Below are 22,186 nucleotides of genomic sequence, written 5' to 3'. Positions count from 1 at the left end.
AATGGGAAAGAATAGGAACTTTTTTCCCCCTCATCTACTTTTAAAAAATTATTCCCGGTCCCTGACTCTCAATCAGATTTGTGGGGCTCCATCCCTAAGGTGGATTACACTATTTCTACGCTGGATAAGCGTACTACTATCTTTCTGGAGGATAGTTCTTCTTTTAGATAAGAAAAAAAAAAGATAAGATCTTATGGATAAGAAAATGGAAACTTTTCTGAGGAAGTTGTTTCAACATACTGGGTTTCTATTTCATCCGGCGGCGGCTGTAGCCGCAGTTGCTGGAGCAGCTACCTATTGGTGCGACAGTCGGAGCTCATTGAGGTGGAGACTCCCCTCAAGGATATTCAGGAGAGAATTAAAGCTCTGAGAATTGCTAACTCCATCTGTGATACAAATATGCAGATTCGCCTAAATGCAAAGGCTTCTGGCTTTGCGGTCCTAGCCCGCCGTGCTCTCTGGTTGATGTCTTGGTCTGCGGATATGACTCCTTTCTCTTTCTTTCAAGGGGAAGATTTTATTCGGTCCAGGGCTGAACTCCATTATTTCTATTGTTACCGGAGGGAAAGGTGCCTTCCTACCGCAGGATAAGAATAGGCCTAAGGAACTGCAGTTGTCTAATTGTCGTTCCTTTCATTCTGACAAATCACAATTGCAATCCTCATCCAAGTCCGAGCAGCCGAAGAGTACTTGGAAGCCGTCTCAGTCCTGGAATAAGTCCAAACAGACTAAGAAGCCTGCAGAGAACAAATCGGCATGAAGAGGCAACCCCTGATCTGGGATCGGATTGAGTAGGGGGCAGACTGTCTTTTTTTCAGACTCTTGTTTTCAGGATGTACAGGATCCTTGGGTCCTGGAGGTTGTATCTCAGGGATAACGGATAGGATTCAAATCTCATCCGCTCAGGGGCAGATTCCTACTCTCCAGACTGTCTACAAGACCAGAAAAGAGAACTGCCTTTTTAGGTTTCGTACGGGATCTCTCCTCTCTAGGAGTTATTGTCCCGGTACCTACAGCAGAAAGAGGTTTGGGGTTTTATTCAAACCTTTTCACGTTTCCAAAAAAGGAAGGAACTTTTCTTCTAATGCTGGACTTAAAGTGCCTAAACAAGTTTCTCAGTGTTCCCTCTTTCAAGAAGGAGACAATACGGTCAATCCTTCCTCAGGTTCAGGAAGGACTGTTTATGATAGATTTCTTCCTTTCCTGGCATGGAGAGTCCACGCCCCCCCCCTTAATTTGAGTTAAGATGGCTTTTTATTTTAGAAACCTCAGGCACCTCTATACCCTTGTCATCTTCTCTTTCCATATTCCTTCGGCTGAATGACTGTGGGCTTATGGGAAGTAGGAGTGATACTTAACAGCTCTGCTGGGGTGTTCTTTGCCTCCTCCTGGCCAGGAGTCAAATTCCCACCAGTAATTGAAATGGATTCGTGGACTCTCTATGCCAGGAAATAAAGAAATTTATCAGTTGCATAAATAGTTTTTTCAAATACTCTCCAATACCAATTACCGATACTTTTTTTTTTTTATGTCATGTGACAGTTTCTCAAGCACAATACATACTGATTTAAGATATCTTTATAATTATGAATAACTAACTCAAAAGACATTATGAAATAATAAGTTTTGTTTTCTTGTTTTCTCAGAACATGTTTATAAATAAAAATATTACAATAAAATATATTAATAACAACAATACAAAACAAATGTAAAATTGCAACCAACCAGAAGTGCAATTGAGTAAAAAATATAACAGTGCACTGTTTAATCATGGGGAACAACACTATGGGATAGATTACATTGACTAGTAAGCTTTACTAATGCTCTCATTACATCTCCAACTCCATTAAAGTATATGGAGTTGGAAATGTGAACATTGGTAAAGCTTACTAATCAAATGTAATCTAAATCTAGTCCTTGGATGAGTGTTCATAGGAAATAACTTAATTTGTCCTATGAACACTCTTCCTGCAATTATATAAGCTAAGGATGTTCCTCTGAGTACAGTATGTTTTGAGCATATGCCTCGATATTGAAGCATCCTGCAATAACATTTTTTTAGCAGTCCGATGCAGAGAGAGACACTCTGTGGCCCTCTCTGCATCAGCCATCAATGGCTGTGATCGTTGCTGGGTGGGAGCTGATGCAGGGAGGCTGGTGGGCGGCCATCGGCGCAGGAAGAGCGTCGGAGGGGGGCGGGATCACGTGCAGGGGCATGCGTGCATGGGGGCAGGCGCGGGTGGGAACACTACACTATGGCACAGTAATACATATTGCTAAGGTAGGAGAGAGGACTGGGGAGGGTGGGAGTGTTCAGCTAAGGGATCTCGGAGGGGGTGGCTGGTTGGATATTGAGGGGGCAGCTACACTACAGAAAATTTTATAATAAAACTTTTTTTTTTTAATACCATGTTTTATGGCAAACTGGCGCACAATAAGGTAGAGGGGGAGGGTTAGAGAGATGTTTACCCTGCAAGCTCCCTACAAGATACCTAATTAACCCCTTCACTACTAGACATAATACACTTGTGATGCGCAGCAACATTTAGTGGTCTTCTAATTACCAAAAAGCAGCGCCAAAGCCATATAGCCAAATATGCTATTTCTGAACAAAGCGGATCCCAGAAAAGCATTTACAACCATTTGTGCCATATGTAAAAAAAATGTGAAAAAATGAACGATTTTTTTTATTATTATTTGATCGCATTTGGCGGTGAAATGGTGGCATTAAATATACCAAAATGGGCCTAGATCAATACTTTGGGTTGTCTTCTTCTAAAAAAAATATATATATACATGTCAAGGTATATTCAGAGATTCCTGATAGATATCAGTGTTTTAATTTAACTAGCGCTAATTTTGAAAAAAAAAAAAGTGGTTTGGAAGTAGCAAAGTGCTACTTGTATTTATTGCCCTGTAACTTACAAAAAAAGCAAAGAACATGTAAACATTGGGTATTTCTAAACTCAGGACAAAATTTAGAAACTATTTAGTATGGGTGTTTTTTGGAGGTTGTAGATGTGTAACAGATTTTGGGGGTCAAAGTTAGAAAATTAGATTTTTTTCCATTTTTTCTTTTTCCATCATATTTTATAAAAGAAATTTATAGTAAATAAGATATGATGAGAATAATGGTATCTTTAGAATGTCCATTTAATGGCGAGAAAAACAGTATATAATGTGTGGGTACAGTAAATGAGTAAGAGCCTTTGTCCCAAACGGTGGGAAAATGGAAAAGTGCTATGGTCCTTAAGGGGTTAAAATGAAATGGGAACATGAAGTTTGAAAAAACGCCACAAGATGGCGTATGGGTAAGATCTGGAGGTATCTGTTAAAAGGGATAGGAAAGTCAAAATTAAACCTGCTGCATGATTCAGATAGAGCATGTAATTGTAAGACTCTTTAAAATGTACTTCTATTTCAAATGTGCTTTGTTCTTTTGTTATTCATTGTAGAAAAAGAATATGCACACTACACTAGTGGGAGCTAGTTGTGTATAGCTATCCGCCAGTAGTGTAATGCTGTTCCTTCAGCAAAGGATAGCAAGTGAATGAAGCAAATGTGATATTTGAAGTAAATTGGATAGTTGTATAAAATGTTAAGTTCTATCTGAATCATGAAAGAAAATGCTGGTGTTTCCTAACTCTTTAAGTATCAGAGCATTTGCACGAGTAAAAGTACTGGTGCAAGTACTTGGTATCGGTGCTATATATATATATATATATATATATATATATATATATGTATGTGTTTGTGTGTATATGTATATGGGATCTTTTTCCTTATTTCACAAGTATTTTTTCTTTTAGTTGGAAGACCTCTCAGATGAAGCATATCTAATTCGTCATAATGCATATGAAGATATGGAACGTTCTCGCTGGGATTCTTGGTCATCAGCTATTCCTCAGAGGCGTGGAAGCAGGTATGAAGATTGGTGTAGATAAAATTTGATTGCAAACCCCCATTTCGCTGTAGCTGTATAGATTTCTTTCGAGTGCCGCAGCATTACTGATTAGTTATAATGCAAATAAATGGGAAAACAAACTTGGATAATGTTGCACTTCATACACAAGCAGTTGGGGAATGTTTTAGAGAAATTTGTTTGCATCACTTTCAGTTAAGCATGTGCTTTCAGCAGTTTTGTTAGCTGCTGAATGCAGAAGAAGGTAGCTGCTTGCGGCAATCAACTTTTCTTTTACAAGATATGAGTCCACGGATTTCATCCTTACTTATGGGATTACGCCTCCTGGTCAGCAGGAAGTGGCAAAGAGCACCACAGCAGAGCTGTATATATAGCTCCTCCCTTCCCTCCCGTCATTCTTTTTGCCTGTGTTAGTGATAGGAAGAGGTAAAGTGAGGTGTTAGTTTAGATTCTTCAATCAAGAAGTTTTTTTTTTTTTAAAATGGTGCCAGTGAGTACTATTTTTCTCAGGGAGAAATCAGTCTATACCTTCTTAAGAGGAGTGGAGACATCTTAGTTTTCTGCCCTGATGTTGATGATCTTAGCAAACATTATATAAGATCCTGCTGGTTTCCACAGAGCAGTTGAAGGTAGTGTAAAGTAGTATCTTCAGTGTGGAGAACCATGTCATGCTACAAGCAGCATTGAGGTATGAGACTGCGGGTCTCAGTACGGCGAGTTACTCCCACTGTGGGCGGGGCCTAATTTCATGCACTCAGCCGCGCAGTATTCATCCGGATCGGCAGCAAGGTCCTGGGTCCGGTGGGGCCTAAGTTGTTTTTGTACACGAAGGGTACAGAGAGACTTGGGAGCGCTACTCAAGCAGAATCAGTGTGATCTTGGGGGCAGGTAGGCGCCGCAGCAGAGCTGTGGCGAGGTGCAGGGGCCTGGAGTGTGATAAACATTGATATATAACATAACCAAACAAGCGGAGCAATATTGTTAAGTTAATTTGGGCACATTAGGGCATTTTTTATTGCTGCAATAGATCAGGAGACAAGAGACTCTCTTCTTTGGTGGTTGTCGCCGGATCATCTGTCCCATGGGACGTGCTTCTGCAGACCCTCTTGGGTGATAGTGACAGCGGACGCCAGTCTACTAGGCTGGGGTGCGGTCTGGAATTCCCTGAAGGTTCAGGGGGTGTGGACTCGGTCGGAGTCTCTACTTCCAATCAATATTCTGGAATTGAGAGCAATATTCAATGAGCCTCAGGCTTGGCCTCAGTTGACTTTGGCCAAATTCATCCGATTTCAGTCGGACAACATCACGACTGTGGCTTACATCAATCATCGGGGAGGAACGTGGAGTTCCTTAGCGATGACAGAAGTATCCAAGATAATTCGGTGGGCGGAGGCTCACTCTTATCTGTCAGCAATCTACATCCCAGGTGTGCACAACTGGGAAGCAGATTTTTTAAGCAGACAGGCGTTTCATCCGGGGGAGTGGGAACTCCATCCAGAGGTCTTTGCCTCCCTGATTCTCAAATGGAGCAGACCGGAATTGGATCTGATGGCGTCTCGTCAGAATGCCAAGCTCCCAAGATACGGATCCAGATCAAGGGATCCTCAGGCCGAGCTGATAGATGCCTTGGCAGTGCCTTGGTCATTCAACCTAGCTTATGTGTTTCCACCGTTTGCTCTCCTTCCCCGGATGATTGCACGGATCAAACAGGAGAGGGCTTCGGTAATTCTAATCGTGCCTGCGTGGCCTTTGCAGGACTTGGTATGCCGATCTGGTGGACATGTCCTCTCTGCCACAGTGGAAGCTTCCATTGAGGCAGGACCTTCTCATTCAGGGACCCTTCCATCATCAGAATCTAGTTTCTCTGCAACTGACTGCTTGGAGATTGAACGCTTGATTTTATCTAAGCGGGGGTTCTCTGATTCGGTCATTGATACCTTGATTCAGGCACGTAAGCCTGTCACTAGAAAGATCTACCATAAGATATGTCGTAAATATCTTTATTGGTGCGAATCCAAGGGCTACTCATGGAGTAGGGTTAGGATTCCCAGGATTTTATCTTTTCTCCAAGAAGGATTGGAGAAGAGGTTATCAGAAAGTTCTTTAATGGGACAAATTTCTGCTTTGTCGATTTTACTACACAAGCGTTTGGCAGATGTTCCAGACGTTCAGTCTTTTTGTCAGGCTCTGACTAGAATCAAGCCTGTGTTTAGACAAATTGCTCCACCCTGGAGTTTGAATCTAGTTCTTAATGTTCTTCAAGGGTTCCGTTTGAACCCATGCATTCCATAGATAAGTTATCTTGGAAGGTTTTATTTTTGGTTACTATTTCTTCTGCTCGTAGAGTTTCCGAGCTTTCAGCGTTACAATGTGGCTCTCATCTTACTTTCCATTCTGATAAGGTGGTTTTACGTACCAAACCTGGTTTTCTTTCTAAGGTTGTTTCTAATAAGAATATTAATCAGGAAATTGTTGTTCCTTCATTGTTTCCTAATCCTTCTCCTAAGAAGGAGCGTATGTTGCATAACTTGGACGTGGTCCGTGCCCTGAAGTTTTACTTGCAGGCGACTAAAGAATTTCGTCAATCATCTTTATTTGTTTTTTTCTGGAAAGTGTAGGTGTCAGAAAGCTACGGCTACCTCTTTCTTTTTGGCTGAAGAGTATCATCCGTCTGGCATATGAGACTGCTGGACAGCAGCTTCCTGAATGAATTACGGATCATTCCACTAGGGCTGTGGCTTCGTCAGAAACGATGCTTCTGTTTGAACAGATTTGCAAGGCTGCAACTTCGTCGTCTCTTCACACTTTTTCCAAATTTTCCAAATTTGATACTTTTGCTTCATCTGAGGCTGTTTTTGAGAGAGAGGTTCTTCAAGCATTGGTACCTTCCGTTTAGGTCCCTCCCTTTCATCCGTGTCCTATAGCTTTGGTATTGTATCCCATAAGTAAGGATGAAATCCGTGGACTCGTCATATCTTGTAAAAGAAAAGGAAATTTATGCTTACCTGATAAATTTATTTCCTTTACGATATGACGAGTCCACGGCCCACCCTGTAATTTTCTAAGACAGGTCTTTATTTTTGTTAAACTTCAGTCACCTCTGTACCTTTGGCTTTTCCTTTCTCTTCCTAACTTCGGTCGAATGACTGGAGTGGGAGGGAAGGGAGGAGCTATATATACAGCTCTGCTGTGGTGCTCTTTGCCACTTCCTGCTGACCAGGTGGCGTAATCCCATAAGTAAGGATGAAATCCGTGGACTCATCATATCGTAAAAGAAATACATTTATCGGGTAAGCATAAATTTCCTTTTCTCCAACATTGGTGTGTCCGGTCCACGGCGTCATCCATAACTTGTGGGAATATTCTCTTCTCCAACAGGAAATGGCAAAGAGCACAGCAAAAGCTGTCCATATAGTCCCTCCTAGGCTCCGCCCACCCCAGTCATTCTCTTTGCCGTTGCACAGGCAGCATCTCCACGGAGATGGTGAAGAGTATGTGGTTTTTAGTTGTAGTTTTTTATTCTACTATCAAGAGTTTGTTATTTTAAAATAGTGCTGGTATGTACTATTTACTCTGAAACAGAAAAAGATGAAGAGTTCTGTTTGTGAGAGGAATATGATTTTAGCAGCAGTAACTAAAATCGTTTGCGATTTCCACATAGGACTGTTGAGATGAAATAACTTCATTTGGGGGAAACAGTTGGCAGACTTTTCTGCTTAAGGTATGACTAGCCATATTTCTAACAAGACTGTGTAATGCTGGAAGGCTGTCATTTCCCCTCATGGGGACCGGTAAGCCATTTTCTTAGTCTCAAACAGAATAAAGGGCTTAATATGGGCTATAAAACTGGTAGACACTTTTATGGGCTAGATCGATTGCTTTATTTGGGCATTTTATACAGCTTGATGTTGAAATTCACACTTTATAAACTTTGGGGAACGTTTTTTTTTACGTCAGGCACTGGTTTAGACACCTTTCCAGTCAGGAAGGGCCTTCCCTGTAGTAGGCTGAGCCTCATTTTCGCGCCATTATTGCGCAGTTACTTTTGAGAGCAGGACATGCAGCTGCATGTGTGTGGGTCTGAAAGTAGTTGAAAAGGTTCCTAGAAGGCTTCATTTGGTATCGTATACCCCCCTGGGTTTGGTTAAGTCGCAGCAAAGGCTGTAGCTGGGACTGTAGAGGGGTTAAAACTGTAACCGGCTCCAGTTTCCTCATTTTAAGGGTTAAAGGTCTGAAATTTGGTGTGCAATGCTTTGAATGCTTTAAGACACTGTGGTAAAAATTTGGTTAAATTTGAACAATTCCTTCATAGTTTTTCACATATTCAGTAATAAAGTGTGCCCTGTTTAAAATTTAAAGAGACAGTAACGGTTTTGTTTTAAAACGTTTTTTGTACTTTGACAAGTTTAAGCCTGTTTAACATATCTGTACCTTCAGATAAACTATGTTCTGTATGTATGGAAGCCAATGTGTCTCCCCCTTCAAAATTGTGTGATAATTGTGCCATAGCGTCCAAACAAAGTAAGGACAGTTCTGCCACAGATAGTAAAGTTGCCCAAGATGATTCATCAGATGAAGGGAGTAGACATAGTTCTACATCATCTCCTTCTGTGTCTACACCAGTTTTGCCCACGCAGGAGACCCCTAGTACTTCTAGCGCGCCAATGCTTGTTACTATGCAACAATTGACGGCAGTAATGGATAACTCCATAGCAAATATTTTATCCAAAATGCCTGCATTTCAGAGAAAGCGCGATTGCTCTGTTTTAAACACTGTAGAGCAGGAGGGCGCTGATGATAATTGCTCTGTCATACCCTCACACCAATCTGAAGTGGCCATGAGGGAGGTTTTGTCAGATGGGGAAATTTCAGATTCAGGTAGAATTTCTCAACAGGCAGAACCTGATGTTGTGACATTTAAATTTAAATTAGAGCATCTCCGCGCACTGCTTAAGGAGGTGTTATCTACTCTGGATGATTGTGACAACCTGGTCATTCCAGAAAAATTGTGCAAGATGGACAAGTTCCTAGAGGTTCCGGTGCACCCCAACGCTTTTCCTATACCCAAGCGGGTGGCGGACATAGTGAATAAGGAGTGGGAGAAGCCCGGCATACCTTTTGTCTCCCATCCTATATTTAAGAAATTATTTCCTATGGTCGACCCCAGAAAGGACTTATGGCAGACAGTCCCTAAGGTCGAGGGGGCAGTTTCTACACTAGCCAAGCGCACTACTATTCCTAACGAGGATAATTGTGCTTTCAAAGATCCTATGGATACAAAATTGGAGGGTTTGCTTAAAAAGATTTTTGTACAGCAAGGTTACCTCCTGCAACCTATTTCGTGCATTATTCCTGTCACTACAGCAGCGTGGTTCTGGTTCGAGGAACTAGAAAAGTCGCTCAGTAGAGAGACTCCGTATGAGGAGGTTATGGACAGAGTTCACGCACTTAAGTTAGCTAATTCCTTTATTTTAGATGCCGCTTTGCAGTTAGCTAGATTAGCAGCGAAAAATTCAGGGTTTGCAATTGTGGCGCGCAGAGCGCTCTGGCTAAAGTCTTGGTCAGCGGATGTATCTTCCAAGACAAAATTGCTTAATATCCCCTTCAAGGGTAAAACCCTTTTTGGGCCAGAATTGAAAGAGATTATCTCAGACATCACTGGGGATAAGGGCCACGCCCTCCCACAAGATAGGCCTTTCAAAGCCAAGAATAAGTCTAATTTCTTCTGTTATGTGTGATCAGTCCACGGGTCATCATTACTTCTGGGAATACAACTCCTCCCCAACAGGAAATGCAAGAGGATTCACCCAGCAGAGCTGCACATAGCTCCTCCCCTCTACGTCAGTCCCAGTCATTCTCTTGCACCCAACGACTAGATAGGATGTGTGAGAGGACTATGGTGATTATACTTAGTTTTTATGACTTCAATCAAAAGTTTGTTATTTTACAATAGCACCGGAGCGTGTTATTACTTCTCTGGCAGAGTTTGAGGAAGAATCTACCAGAGTTTTTTACTATGATTTTAACCGGAGTAGTTAAGATCATATTGCTGTTCTCGGCCATCTGAGGGAGGTAAAAGCTTCAGATCAGGGGACAGCGGGCAGATGAATCTGCATTGAGGTATGTAGCAGTTTTTATTTTCTGAATGGAATTGATGAGAAAATCCTGCCATACCGTTATAATGACATGTATGTATACACTTCAGTATTCTGGGGATGGTATTTCACCGGAACTACTCTGTTAAAAGTCACTAATCCTTTTAATAAGTATTTATCATGTTAAACGTTTTTGCTGGAATGTAGAATCGTTTACATTTCTGAGGTACTGAGTGAATAAATATTTGGGCATTATTTTCCACTTGGCAGTTGTTTGGTTTTAATTGTGACAGTTTCGTTTCTCTTCACTGCTGTGTGTGAGGGAGGGGCCGTTTTTGGCGCTCTTTGCTACGCATCAAAAATTTCCAGTCAGTTACTCTTATATTTCCTGCATGATCCGGTTCATCTCCGACAGATCTCAGGGGTCTTCAAACTTCTTTAGAGGGAGGTAGATTCTCTCAGCAGAGCTGTGAGAATTTTATATTGACTGTGAATAAAAACGTTGCTCTGTAATTTTTATGTCAAATTTAATTATTGTTATTTTACTATGGGAACAAACCTTTGCTAAAAGTTGTGTTGTTTTAAAGTTTGATGCTATAACTGTTTTTCAGTTCATTATTTCAACTGTCATTTAATCGTTTAGTACCTCTTTGAGGCACAGTACGTTTTTGCTAAAAAAGATTATAACCAAGTTGCAAGTTTATTGCTAGTGTGTTAAACATGTCTGACTCAGAGGAAGATATCTGTGTCATTTGTTCCAATGCCAAGGTGGAGCCCAATAGAAATTTATGTACTAACTGTATTGATGCTACTTTAAATAAAAGTCAATCTGTACAATTTGAACAAATTTCACCAAACAGCGAGGGGAGAGTTATGCCGACTAACTCGCCTCACGCGGCAGTACCTGCATCTCCCGCCCGGGAGGTGCGTGATATTATGGCGCCTTGTACATCTGGGCGGCCATTACAGATAACATTACAAGATATGGCTACTGTTATGACTGAAGTTTTGTCTAAATTACCAGAACTAAGAGGCAAGCGTGATCACTCTGGGGTGAGAACAGAGTGCGCTGACAATACTAGGGCCATGTCTGATACTGCGTCACAGCTTGCAGAGCATGAGGACGGAGAGCTTCATTCTGTGGGTGACGGTTCTGATCCAAACAGATTGGATTCAGATATTTCAAATTTTAAATTTAAATTGGAGAACCTCCGTGTATTACTAGGGGAGGTTTTAGCAGCTCTCAATGATTGTAACACCGTTGCAATACCAGAGAAACTGTGTAGGTTGGATAAATACTTTGCGGTACCGGCGAGTACTGACGTTTTTCCTATACCTAAGAGACTAACTGAAATTGTTACTAAGGAGTGGGATAGACCCGGTGTGCCGTTCTCACCCCCTCCAATATTTAGAAAGATGTTTCCAATAGACGCCACCACTCGGGACTTATGGCAAACGGTCCCTAAGGTGGAGGGAGCAGTTTCTACTTTAGCTAAGCGTACCACTATCCCGGTGGAGGATAGCTGTGCTTTTTCAGATCCAATGGATAAAAAATTAGAGGGTTACCTTAAGAAAATGTTTGTTCAACAAGGTTTTATATTGCAACCCCTTGCATGTATCGCGCCGATTACGGCTGCGGCAGCATTTTGGATTGAGTCTCTGGAAGAGAACCTTAGTTCATCTACGCTAGACGACATTACGGACAGGCGTAGAGTCCTTAAACTAGCTAATTCATTCATTTCGGAGGCCGTAGTACATTTAACCAAACTTACGGCTAAGAACTCAGGATTCGCCATCCAGGCACGTAGGGCGCTGTGGCTAAAATCCTGGTCAGCTGATGTTACTTCTAAGTCCAAATTACTTAATATACCTTTCAAGGGGCAGTCTTTATTTGGGCCCGGTTTGAAAGAAATTATCGCTGACATTACAGGAGGTAAGGGCCACGCCCTACCTCAAGACAAAGCCAAAGCTAAGGCTAGACAGTCTAATTTTCGTCCCTTTCGGAATTTCAAAACAGGAGCAGCATCAACCTCCACTGCACCAAAACAGGAGGGAGCTGTTGCTCGTTACAGGCAAGGCTGGAAGCCTAACCAGTCCTGGAACAAGGGCAAGCAGGCCAGGAAACCTGCTGCTGCCCCAAAGACAGCATGAACCGAGAGCCCCCGATCCGGGATCGGATCTAGTGGGGGGCAGACTTTCTCTCTTCGCCCAGGCCTGGGCAAGAGATGTTCAGGATCCCTGGGCGCTAGAGATCATATCTCAGGGATACCTTCTAGACTTCAAATTATCTCCCCCAAGAGGGAGATTTCATCTGTCAAGGTTGTCAACAAACCAGATAAAGAAAGAAGCGTTTCTACGCTGTGTACAAGATCTGTTATTAATGGGAGTGATCCATCCGGTTCCGCGGTCGGAACAAGGACAAGGGTTCTACTCAAACCTGTTTGTGGTTCCCAAAAAAGAGGGAACTTTCAGGCCAATCTTAGATTTAAAGATTCTAAACAAATTCCTAAGAGTTCCATCGTTCAAAATGGAAACTATTCGGACAATCTTACCCATGATCCAAAAGGGTCAGTACATGACCACAGTGGATTTAAAAGATGCTTACCTTCACATACCGATTCACAAAGATCATCACCGGTATCTACGGTTCGCCTTCCTAGACAGGCACTACCAGTTTGTAGCTCTTCCATTCGGATTGGCTACGGCTCCAAGAATCTTCACAAAGGTTCTGGGTGCCCTTCTGGCGGTACTAAGACCGCGAGGGATTTCGGTAGCTCCGTACCTAGACGACATTCTAATACAAGCTTCAAGCTTTCAAACTGCCAAGTCTCATACAGAGTTAGTTCTGGCATTTCTAAGGTCGCATGGATGGAAAGTGAACGAAAAGAAGAGTTCTCTTTTTCCTCTCACAAGAGTTCCATTCTTGGGGACTCTTATAGATTCTGTAGAAATGAAGATTTACCTGACAGAAGACAGGTTAACAAAGCTTCAAAATGCATGCCGTGTCCTTCATTCCATTCAACACCCGTCAGTAGCTCAATGCATGGAGGTGATCGGCTTAATGGTAGCGGCAATGGACATAGTACCTTTTGCACGCCTACACCTCAGACCGCTGCAATTGTGCATGCTAAGTCAGTGGAATGGGGATTACTCAGATTTGTCCCCTACTCTGAATCTGAATCAAGAGACCAGAAATTCTCTTCTATGGTGGCTTTATCGGCCACACCTGTCCAGGGGGATGCCATTCAGCAGGCCAGACTGGACAATTGTAACAACAGACGCCAGCCTACTAGGTTGGGGCGCTGTCTGGAATTCTCTGAAGGCTCAGGGACTATGGAATCAGGAGGAGAGTCTCCTTCCAATAAACATTCTGGAATTGAGAGCAGTTCTCAATGCCCTTCTGGCTTGGCCCCAATTAACAACTCGGGGGTTCATCAGGTTTCAGTCGGACAACATCACGACTGTAGCTTACATCAACCATCAGGGAGGGACAAGAAGCTCCCTAGCAATGATGGAAGTATCAAAGATAATTCGCTGGGCAGAGTCTCACTCTTGCCACCTGTCAGCAATCCACATCCCGGGAGTGGAGAACTGGGAGGCGGATTTCTTGAGTCGCCAGACTTTTCATCCGGGGGAGTGGGAACTTCATCCGGAGGTCTTTGCCCAAATACTTCGACGTTGGGGCAAACCAGAGATAGATCTCATGGCGTCTCGCCAGAACGCCAAACTTCCTCACTACGGGTCCAGATCCAGGGATCCGGGAGCGGTTCTGATAGATGCTTTGACAGCACCTTGGAACTTCGGGATGGCTTATGTGTTTCCACCCTTCCCGCTGCTTCCTCGATTGATTGCCAAAATCAAACAGGAGAGAGCATCAGTGATTCTAATAGCGCCTGCATGGCCACGCAGGACTTGGTATGCGGATCTAGTGGACATGTCATCCTGTCCGCCTTGGTCTCTACCTCTAAGACAGGACCTTCTGATACAGGGTCCATTCAAACATCAAAATCTAACTTTTCTGAAGCTGACTGCTTGGAAATTGAACGCTTGATTTTATCAAAACGTGGTTTTTCTGAGTCGGTTATTGATACCCTGATACAGGCTAGGAAGCCTGTTACCAGAAGGATTTACCATAAAATATGGCGTAAATACCTATACTGGTGCGAATCCAAGGGTTACTCCTGGAGTAAGGTTAGGATCCCTAGGATATTGGCCTTTCTACAAGAAGGTTTAGAAAAGGGTTTATCAGCTAGTTCATTAAAGGGACAGATTTCAGCTCTGTCCATCTTGTTTCACAGGCGTCTGTCAGAAAATCCAGACGTCCAGGCCTTTTGTCAGGCTTTAGCTAGGATCAAGCCTGTGTTTAAAGCTGTTGCTCCGCCATGGAGTTTAAACTTAGTTCTTAACGTTTTACAGGGTGTTCCGTTTGAACCCCTTCATTCCATTGATATAAAATTGTTATCTTGGAAAGTTCTGTTTTTAATGGCTATTGCCTCGGCTCGAAGAGTCTGAGTTATCAGCCTTACATTGTGATTCTCCTTATCTGATTTTTCACTCAGACAAGGTAGTTCTGCGTACTAAACCTGGGTTCTTACCTAAGGTAGTCACTAACAGGAATATCAATCAAGAGATTGTTGTTCCATCCTTGTGTCCAAATCCTTCTTCAAAGAAGGAACGTCTTCTACACAATCTGGATGTAGTTCGTGCCCTCAAGTTCTACTTGCAGGCAACTAAAGATTTTCGCCAAACTTCTTCCCTGTTTGTCGTTTATTCTGGACAGAGGAGAGGTCAAAAAGCTTCTGCTACCTCTCTCTCTTTTTGGCTTCGTAGCATAATACGTTTAGCCTATGAGACTGCTGGACAGCAGCCTCCTGAAAGAATTACAGCTCACTCCACTAGAGCTGTGGCTTCCACTTGGGCCTTTAAGAATGAGGCCTCTGTTGAACAGATTTGCAAGGCTGCAACTTGGTCTTCGCTTCATACTTTTTCCAAATTTTACAAATTTGACACTTTTGCTTCTTCGGAGGCTATTTTTGGGAGAAAGGTTCTTCAGGCAGTGGTTCCTTCTGTATAATGAGCCTGCCTATCCCTCCCGTCATCCGTGTACTTTTGCTTTGGTATTGGTATCCCAGAAGTAATGATGACCCGTGGACTGATCACACATAACAGAAGAAAACATAATTTATGCTTACCTGATAAATTCCTTTCTTCTGTTGTGTGATCAGTCCACGGCCCGCCCTGTTTTAAGGCAGGTAAATATCTTTTAAATTATACTCCAGTCACCACTTCACTCTTGGTTACTCCTTTCTCGTTGATTCTTGGTCGAATGACTGGGACTGACGTAGAGGGGAGGAGCTATGTGCAGCTCTGCTGGGTGAATCCTCTTGCATTTCCTGTTGGGGAGGAGTTGTATTCCCAGAAGTAATGATGACCCGTGGACTGATCACACAACAGAAGAAAGGAATTTATCAGGTAAGCATAAATTATGTTTTTCGTTCCTTTCGCAATTTCAAGAACGGACCGGCCTCCAACTCTGCAGCCTCTAGACAAGAGGGTAATGCTTCGCAAACCAAACCAGCTTGGAAATCGATGCAAGGCTGGAACAAGGGTAAGCAGGCCAAGAAGCCTGCTGCTGCTAACAAAGCAGCATGAAGGAGTAGCCCCCGATCCGGGACCGGTCCTAGTAGGGGGCAGACTCTCTCTCTTCGCTCAGGCTTGGGCAAGAGATGTTCAGGATCCCTGGGCACTAGAAATAGTTTCTCAGGGTTATCTTCTGGAATTCAAGGAACTACCCCCAAGGGGAAGGTTCCACATGTCTCACTTATCTTCAAACCAAATAAAGAGACAGGCATTCTTACATTGTGTAGAACAGTGGTTCTCAACCAAAGTGACCTCAAGGCCCGGTAAATTTTAGCTGGACATGTCCAGGGCCCGGTATATATATATATATATATATATATATATATATATATATAATGCAGCAGGGGCGGGCTGATCAGCCAGGCAAATAGAACCTGGGCCAAGGGACTAACAAGTAGGGGGCCCCACAAATGGCATCTCCATGGCTCCTGGTGCATTTCTTAAGCTGGAGTTTTCAGTTGCCATATCAGTAACTAAGCAGTTAAGTGGGTTTAGTGGGGGCCCTGGAGTGTGGGGGGTCCTGCTGGGGGTCTGTCGCTGTGAGGGCCATGGAGTGTGAGGTCTGGCCCTGGAGGTTGGGGGCTTTTTCTCTGGCCCTTATTGTTGGGGGTCTTGGCTCTGGAGGTTGATGTGCCTGTTGGGGTTAGGGCAGGGAGGCTACCATGTTCATTTGCATACATTTGAATACATTTGGGTCAGTGTGAGACAGTTTTCCTGGGGCCTTGATTGGTCTCAGTCTGCCCCTGGTGTGCAGCGGGGTAAGAGTGTGCAGTGGGGGCATGACAGGTCAGGGCCCACCAGCAGGGCTATCACGGCCCGGTACTGGGCCACGGCCCGGCTGTTGAGAAACTGGGGTGTAGAAGACCTGTTAAAAATGGGAGTGATACACCCAGTTCCAACCATGGAACAAGGAATGGGGTTTTACTCGAATCTGTAGTTCCCAAAAAAGAGGGAACTTTCAGACCAATCCTGGATTTAAAGATCCTAAACAAAATTCTGAGTGCCATCGTTCAAAATGGAAACTATTCGAACGATTTTACCTACAATCCAGGAGGGTCAATTTATGACTACCGTGAATCTAAAGGATGCGTATCTACATATTCCTATCCACAAAGATCATCATGAGTTCCTAAGGTTTGCCTTTCTGGACAAACATTACCAGTTTGTGGCTCTCCCATTCAGGCTAGCCACTGCTCCAAGGATTTTCACAAAGGTACTCGGGTCCCTTCTAGCGGTTCTAAGACCAAGGGGTATTGCAGTGGCACCTTACTTGGACGACATTCTGATACAAGCGTCGTCTCTTTCAAAGGCAAAGGCTCACACAGACATCGTTCTGGCCTTTCTCAGATCTCACGGATGGAAAGTGAACATAGAAAAAAGTTCCCTGTCTCCGTCGACAAGAGTTCCTTTCTTGGGGACAATAATAGATTCTTTAGAAATGAAGATTTTCCTGACAGATGTCAGAAAGTCAAAACTTCTAAACGCTTGTCAAGTTCTTCACTCTGTTCCACGTCCTTCCATAGCTCAGTGCATGGAAGTAGTAGGGTTGATGGTTGCAGCAATGGACATAGTTCCTTTTGCGCGAATTCATCTAAGACCATTACAACTGTGCATGCTGAAACAGTGGAATGGGGACTATACAGACTTGTCTCCAGTGATTCAAGTAGATCAGAAGACCAGAGACTCACTCCGTTGGTGGCTAACCCAGGACCACCTGTCCCAGGGAATGAGTTTCCGCAGACCAGAGTGGGTCATCGTCACGACCAACGCCAGTCTAGTGGGCTGGAGCGCGGTCTGGGACTCCCTGAAAGCTCAGGGGCTATGGTCTCGGGAAGAGTCTCTTCTCCCGATAAACATTCTGGAACTGAGAGCGATATTCAATACTCTCAGGGCTTGGCCTCAACTAGCAAAGGCCAGATTCATAAGATTCCAATCAGACAACATGACGACTGTTGCTTACATCAACCATCAGGGGGAACGAGGAGTTCCCTGGCGATGAGAGAAGTGACCAAAATCATAAAATGGGCGGAGGATCATTCCTGCCACCTATCTGCGATCCACATCCCAGGAGTGGAAAACTGGGAGGCGGATTATCTGAGTCGTCAGACATTCCATCCGGGGGAGTGGGAACTCCACCCGGAGATTTTTGCCCAGTTGACTCAATTATGGGGCATTCCAGACATGGATCTGATGGCGTCACGTCAGAACTTCAAGGTTCCTTGCTACGGGTCCAGATCCAGGGATCCCAAGGCGACTCTAGTGGATGCATTAGTAGCGCCTTGGATCTTCAAACTAGCTTATGTGTTTCCACCGTTTCCTCTCATTCCCAGGCTGGTAGCCAGGATCAAGCAGGAGAGGGCCTCGGTGATCTTGATAGCTCCTGCGTGGCCACGCAGGACTTGGTATGCAGACCTGGTGAATATGTCATCGGCTCCACCATGGAAGCTACCTTTGAGACAGGATCTTCTAGTACAAGGTCCATTCGAACATCCAAATCTAGTTTCCCTTCAACTAACGGCTTGGAAATTGATTTTATCTAAGCGTGGGTTTTCGGATTCTGTAATAGATACTCTGATACAAGCCAGAAAACCTGTAACTAGAAAGATTTACCATAAAATATGGAAAAGATATATCTGTTGGTGTGAATCCAAGGGATTCTCATGGAGTAAGATCAAAATTCCTAGGATACTTTCCTTTCTCCAAGAAGGTTTGGATAAGGGATTATCAGTGAGTTCTCTAAAGGGACAGATTTCTGCTTTATCTGTCTTATTACACAAACGACTGGCAGCTGTGCCTGATGTTCAAGCTTTTGTTCAGGCTTTGGTCAGGATCAAGCCTGTTTACAGACCTTTGACTCCTCCCTGGAGTCTGAATTTAGTTCTTTCAGTTCTTCAAGGGGTTCCGTTTGAACCTCTACATTCCATAGATATCAAGATGTTATCTTGGAAAGTTCTGTTTTTGGTTGCTATTTCTTCTGCTAGAAGAGTTTCTGAGTTATCTGCTTTGTAGTGTAATCCGCCCTATCTAGTGTTCCATTCAGATAAGGTTGTTTTGCGTACTAAACCTGGTTTCCTTCCAAAGGTTGTTTCCAACAAGAATATTAACCAGGAAATAGTTGTACCTTCTTTGTGTCCGAATCCAGTTTCAAAGAAGGAACGTTTGTTACACAATTTAGATGTAGTTCGTGCTTTAAAGTTCTATTTAGAAGCAACAAAGGATTTCAGACAAACGTCTTCTCTGTCGTTTATTCTGGCAAGAGGAGAGGTCAAAAAGCTACTGATACCTTTCTTTCCTTTTGGCTGAAAAGCATCATCCGATTGGCTTACGAGACTGCCGGACGGCAGCCTCCTGAGCGCATTACAGCTCACTCTACTAGGGCTGTGGCTTCCACATGGGCCTTCAAGAACGAGGCTTCTGTTGATCAGATATGTAAGGCAGCGACTTGGTCTTCCCTGCACACTTTTGCCAAATTCTACAAATTTGATACTTTTGCATCTTCGGAGGCTATTTTTGGGAGAAAGGTTTTGCAAGCCATGGTGCCTTCCGTTTAGGTAACCTGATTGGCTCCCTCCCTTCATCCGTGTCCTAAAGCTTTGGTATTGGTTCCCACAAGTTATGGATGACGCCGTGGACCGGACACACCAATGTTGGAGAAAACAGAATTTATGCTTACCTGATAAATTACTTTCTCCAACGGTGTGTCCGGTCCACGGCCCGCCCTGGTTTTTTAATCAGGTTTGATGAATCTTTCTTTAACTACAGTCACCACGGCACCCTATAGTTTCTCCTGTTTTTTTCTCCTGTCCGTCGGTCGAATGACTGGGGTGGGCGGAGCCTAGGAGGGACTATATGGACAGCTTTTGCTGTGCTCTTTGCCATTTCCTGTTGGGGAAGAGAATATTCCCACAAGTTATGGATGACGCCGTGGACCGGACACACCGTTGGAGAAAGTAATTTATCAGGTAAGCATAAATTCTGTTTTCTCTTGTTAACTGTATTCAGTCCACGGATCATCCATTACTTATGGGATATATTCCCTTCCCAACAGGAAGTTGCAAGAGGATCACCCAAAGCAGAGCTGCTATATAGCTCCTCCACGTCATACCCAGTCATTCTCTTGCAACACTCAACATAGTAGGAAGGTGTGAGAGGAGTGTGCAGTTTTTATACTTAATTATTTCTTCAATCAAAAGTTTGTTATTTTAAATGGCACCGGAGTGTGCTGTTTATTCTCTCAGGCAGTATTTAGAAGAAGAATCTGCCTGCGTTTTCTATGATCTTAGCAGAAGTAACTAAGATCCACTGGCTGTTCTCGCACATTCTGAGGAGTGGGGTAACTTCAGAAAGGGAATAGCATGCGGGGTTCCCTGCAGATGAGGTATGTGCAGTAAAATATTTTTCTAAGGAATGGAATTGACTAAGAAAATACTGCTGATACCGATGTAATGTAAGTACAGCCTTAAATGCAGTAGTAGTGACTGGTATCAGGCTGATGAATGTATGTGCAGTAAGTAATTTTCGAAGGAATGGAATTTGACTAAGAAAATGCTGTTAATACTGAAGTAATATATGAGCCTTAACTGCAGTAGAAGCGACTGGTAGCAGGCTTATTGATAACACTACATATCTTTTAAAATGTATGTTTAAAACGTTTACTGGCATGTTATTCGTTTTTGTGAGGTACTTTGGTGATAAATCTTTTGGGGCCTGATTTTTTCCACATGGCTGACGTATATTTCTGCATAGAAAAGGTTAACTGAGTTTTCCCACTGTTGTAATATGAGTGGGAGGGGCCTATTTTAGCGCTTTTTTGCGCAGTAAAAATTCAGTCACAGTCTTCCTGCTTCTTCCTCCTTGATCCAGGACGTCTCTAGAGAGCTCAGGGGTCTTCAAAATTCATTTTGAGGGAGGTAATCAGTCACAGCAGATCTGTGACAGTGTGCTTGACTGTGATAAAAACGTTAATTGTTAAATTGATTATCCGTTTTGGGTATTAAGGGATTAATCATCCATTTGCTAGTGGGTGCAATACTTTGCTAACTTAATACATTTAATGTGAAAATTTGGTTGCTATAACTGATTTGGTTCATTGTTATTTCAACTGTGACAGTTTTTTGTGCTTCTTAAAGGCGCAGTAGCGTTTTTTATATTGCTTGTAAACTTATTTGAAAGGATTTTCCAAGCTTGCTAGTCTCATTGCTAGTCTGTTTAAACATGTCTGACACAGATGAATCTGTTTGTTCACTATGTTTGAAGGCCAATGTGGAGCCCCATAGAAATATGTACTAAATGTATTGATGTCACTTTAAATAAAAGTCAGTCTTTATCTGTAAAGAAATTATCACCAGACAACGAGGGGGAAGTTATGCCGACTAACTCTCCTCACGTGTCAGTACCTTCGCCTCCCGCTCAGGAGGCGCGTGATATTGTGGCGTCAAGTACATCAGAGAGGCCCTTACAAATCACTTTGCAAGACATGGCTGCTGTTATGACAGAGGTATTATCTAAATTGCCAGAATTAAGAGGCAAGCGTGATAGCTCTGGTTTAAGGACAGAGCGTGCCGATGATGTGAGAGCCATGTCCGATACTGCATCACAATTTGCAGAACATGAGGACGGAGAGCTTCATTCTGTGGGTGACGGATCTGATCCAGGGAGACCGGATTCAGAGATTTCTAATTTTAAATTTAAGCTTGAGAACCTCCGTGTATTGTTAGGGGAGGTATTAGCGGCTCTGAATGATTGTAACACGGTTGCAATTCCAGAGAAATTATGTAGGCTGGATAGATACTATGCGGTGCCGGTGTGTACTGACGTTTTTCCTATACCTAAAAGGCTTACAGAGATTATTAGCAAGGAGTGGGATAGACCCGGTGTGCCTTTTTCCCCTCCTCTGATATTTAGGAAAATTTTTCCAATAGACGCCACCACACGAGACTTATGGCAGACAGTCCCTAAGGTGGAGGGAGCAGTTTCTACTTTAGCTAAACGTACCACTATCCCGGTGGAGGATAGTTGTGCTTTTTCGGATCCAATGGATAAAAAATTAGAAGGTTACCTTAAGAAAATGTTTGTTCAACAAGGTTTTATCTTACAGCCCCTTGCATGCATTGCGCCTGTCACTGCTGCTGCTGCATTCTGGTTTGAGTCTCTGGAAGAGGCCATTCGCACAGCTCCATTGGATGAGATTATGGACATGCTTAAAGCACTTAAGCTAGCTAACGCATTTGTTTCTGATGCCGTTGTACATTTAACCAAACTAACGGCTAAGAACTCCGGATTCGCCATCCAGGCGCGTAGAGCGCTATGGCTTAAATCCTGGTCAGCTGACGTGACTTCTAAATCTAAATTGCTTAATATTCCTTTCAAAGGGCAGACCTTATTCGGGCCCGGCTTGAAAGAAATTATTGCTGACATTACTGGAGGCAAGGGTCATACTCTTCCTCAGGACAAGGCCAAATCAAAGGCCAAGCAGTCTAATTTTCGTGCCTTTCGTAACTTCAAGGCAGGAGCAGCATCAACTTCCTCC

The 22,186-nt window shown here is 43.3% G+C and overlaps 1 protein-coding gene across 1 annotated transcript in view; it reads left to right on the top strand.

Moving 5' to 3' along the window:
• KANSL1 (KAT8 regulatory NSL complex subunit 1) overlaps nucleotides 1-22,186 on the top strand; it is a gene marked incomplete in the record, with an annotated part of 533,970 nt that overhangs the window by 479,178 nt on the left and 32,606 nt on the right. The window contains 1 exon segment of the mRNA XM_053713685.1: nucleotides 3,810-3,922. Within this exon segment, the coding sequence (XP_053569660.1) occupies nucleotides 3,810-3,922 (113 nt within the window).

Source organism: Bombina bombina, chromosome 5 (genome assembly GCF_027579735.1).
Source record: "Bombina bombina isolate aBomBom1 chromosome 5, aBomBom1.pri, whole genome shotgun sequence".
NCBI lineage: Eukaryota > Metazoa > Chordata > Amphibia > Anura > Bombinatoridae > Bombina > Bombina bombina.
The sequence above is the reverse complement of the archived record's forward strand: the minus strand, read 5'-3'. Positions and strand labels throughout refer to the sequence as shown.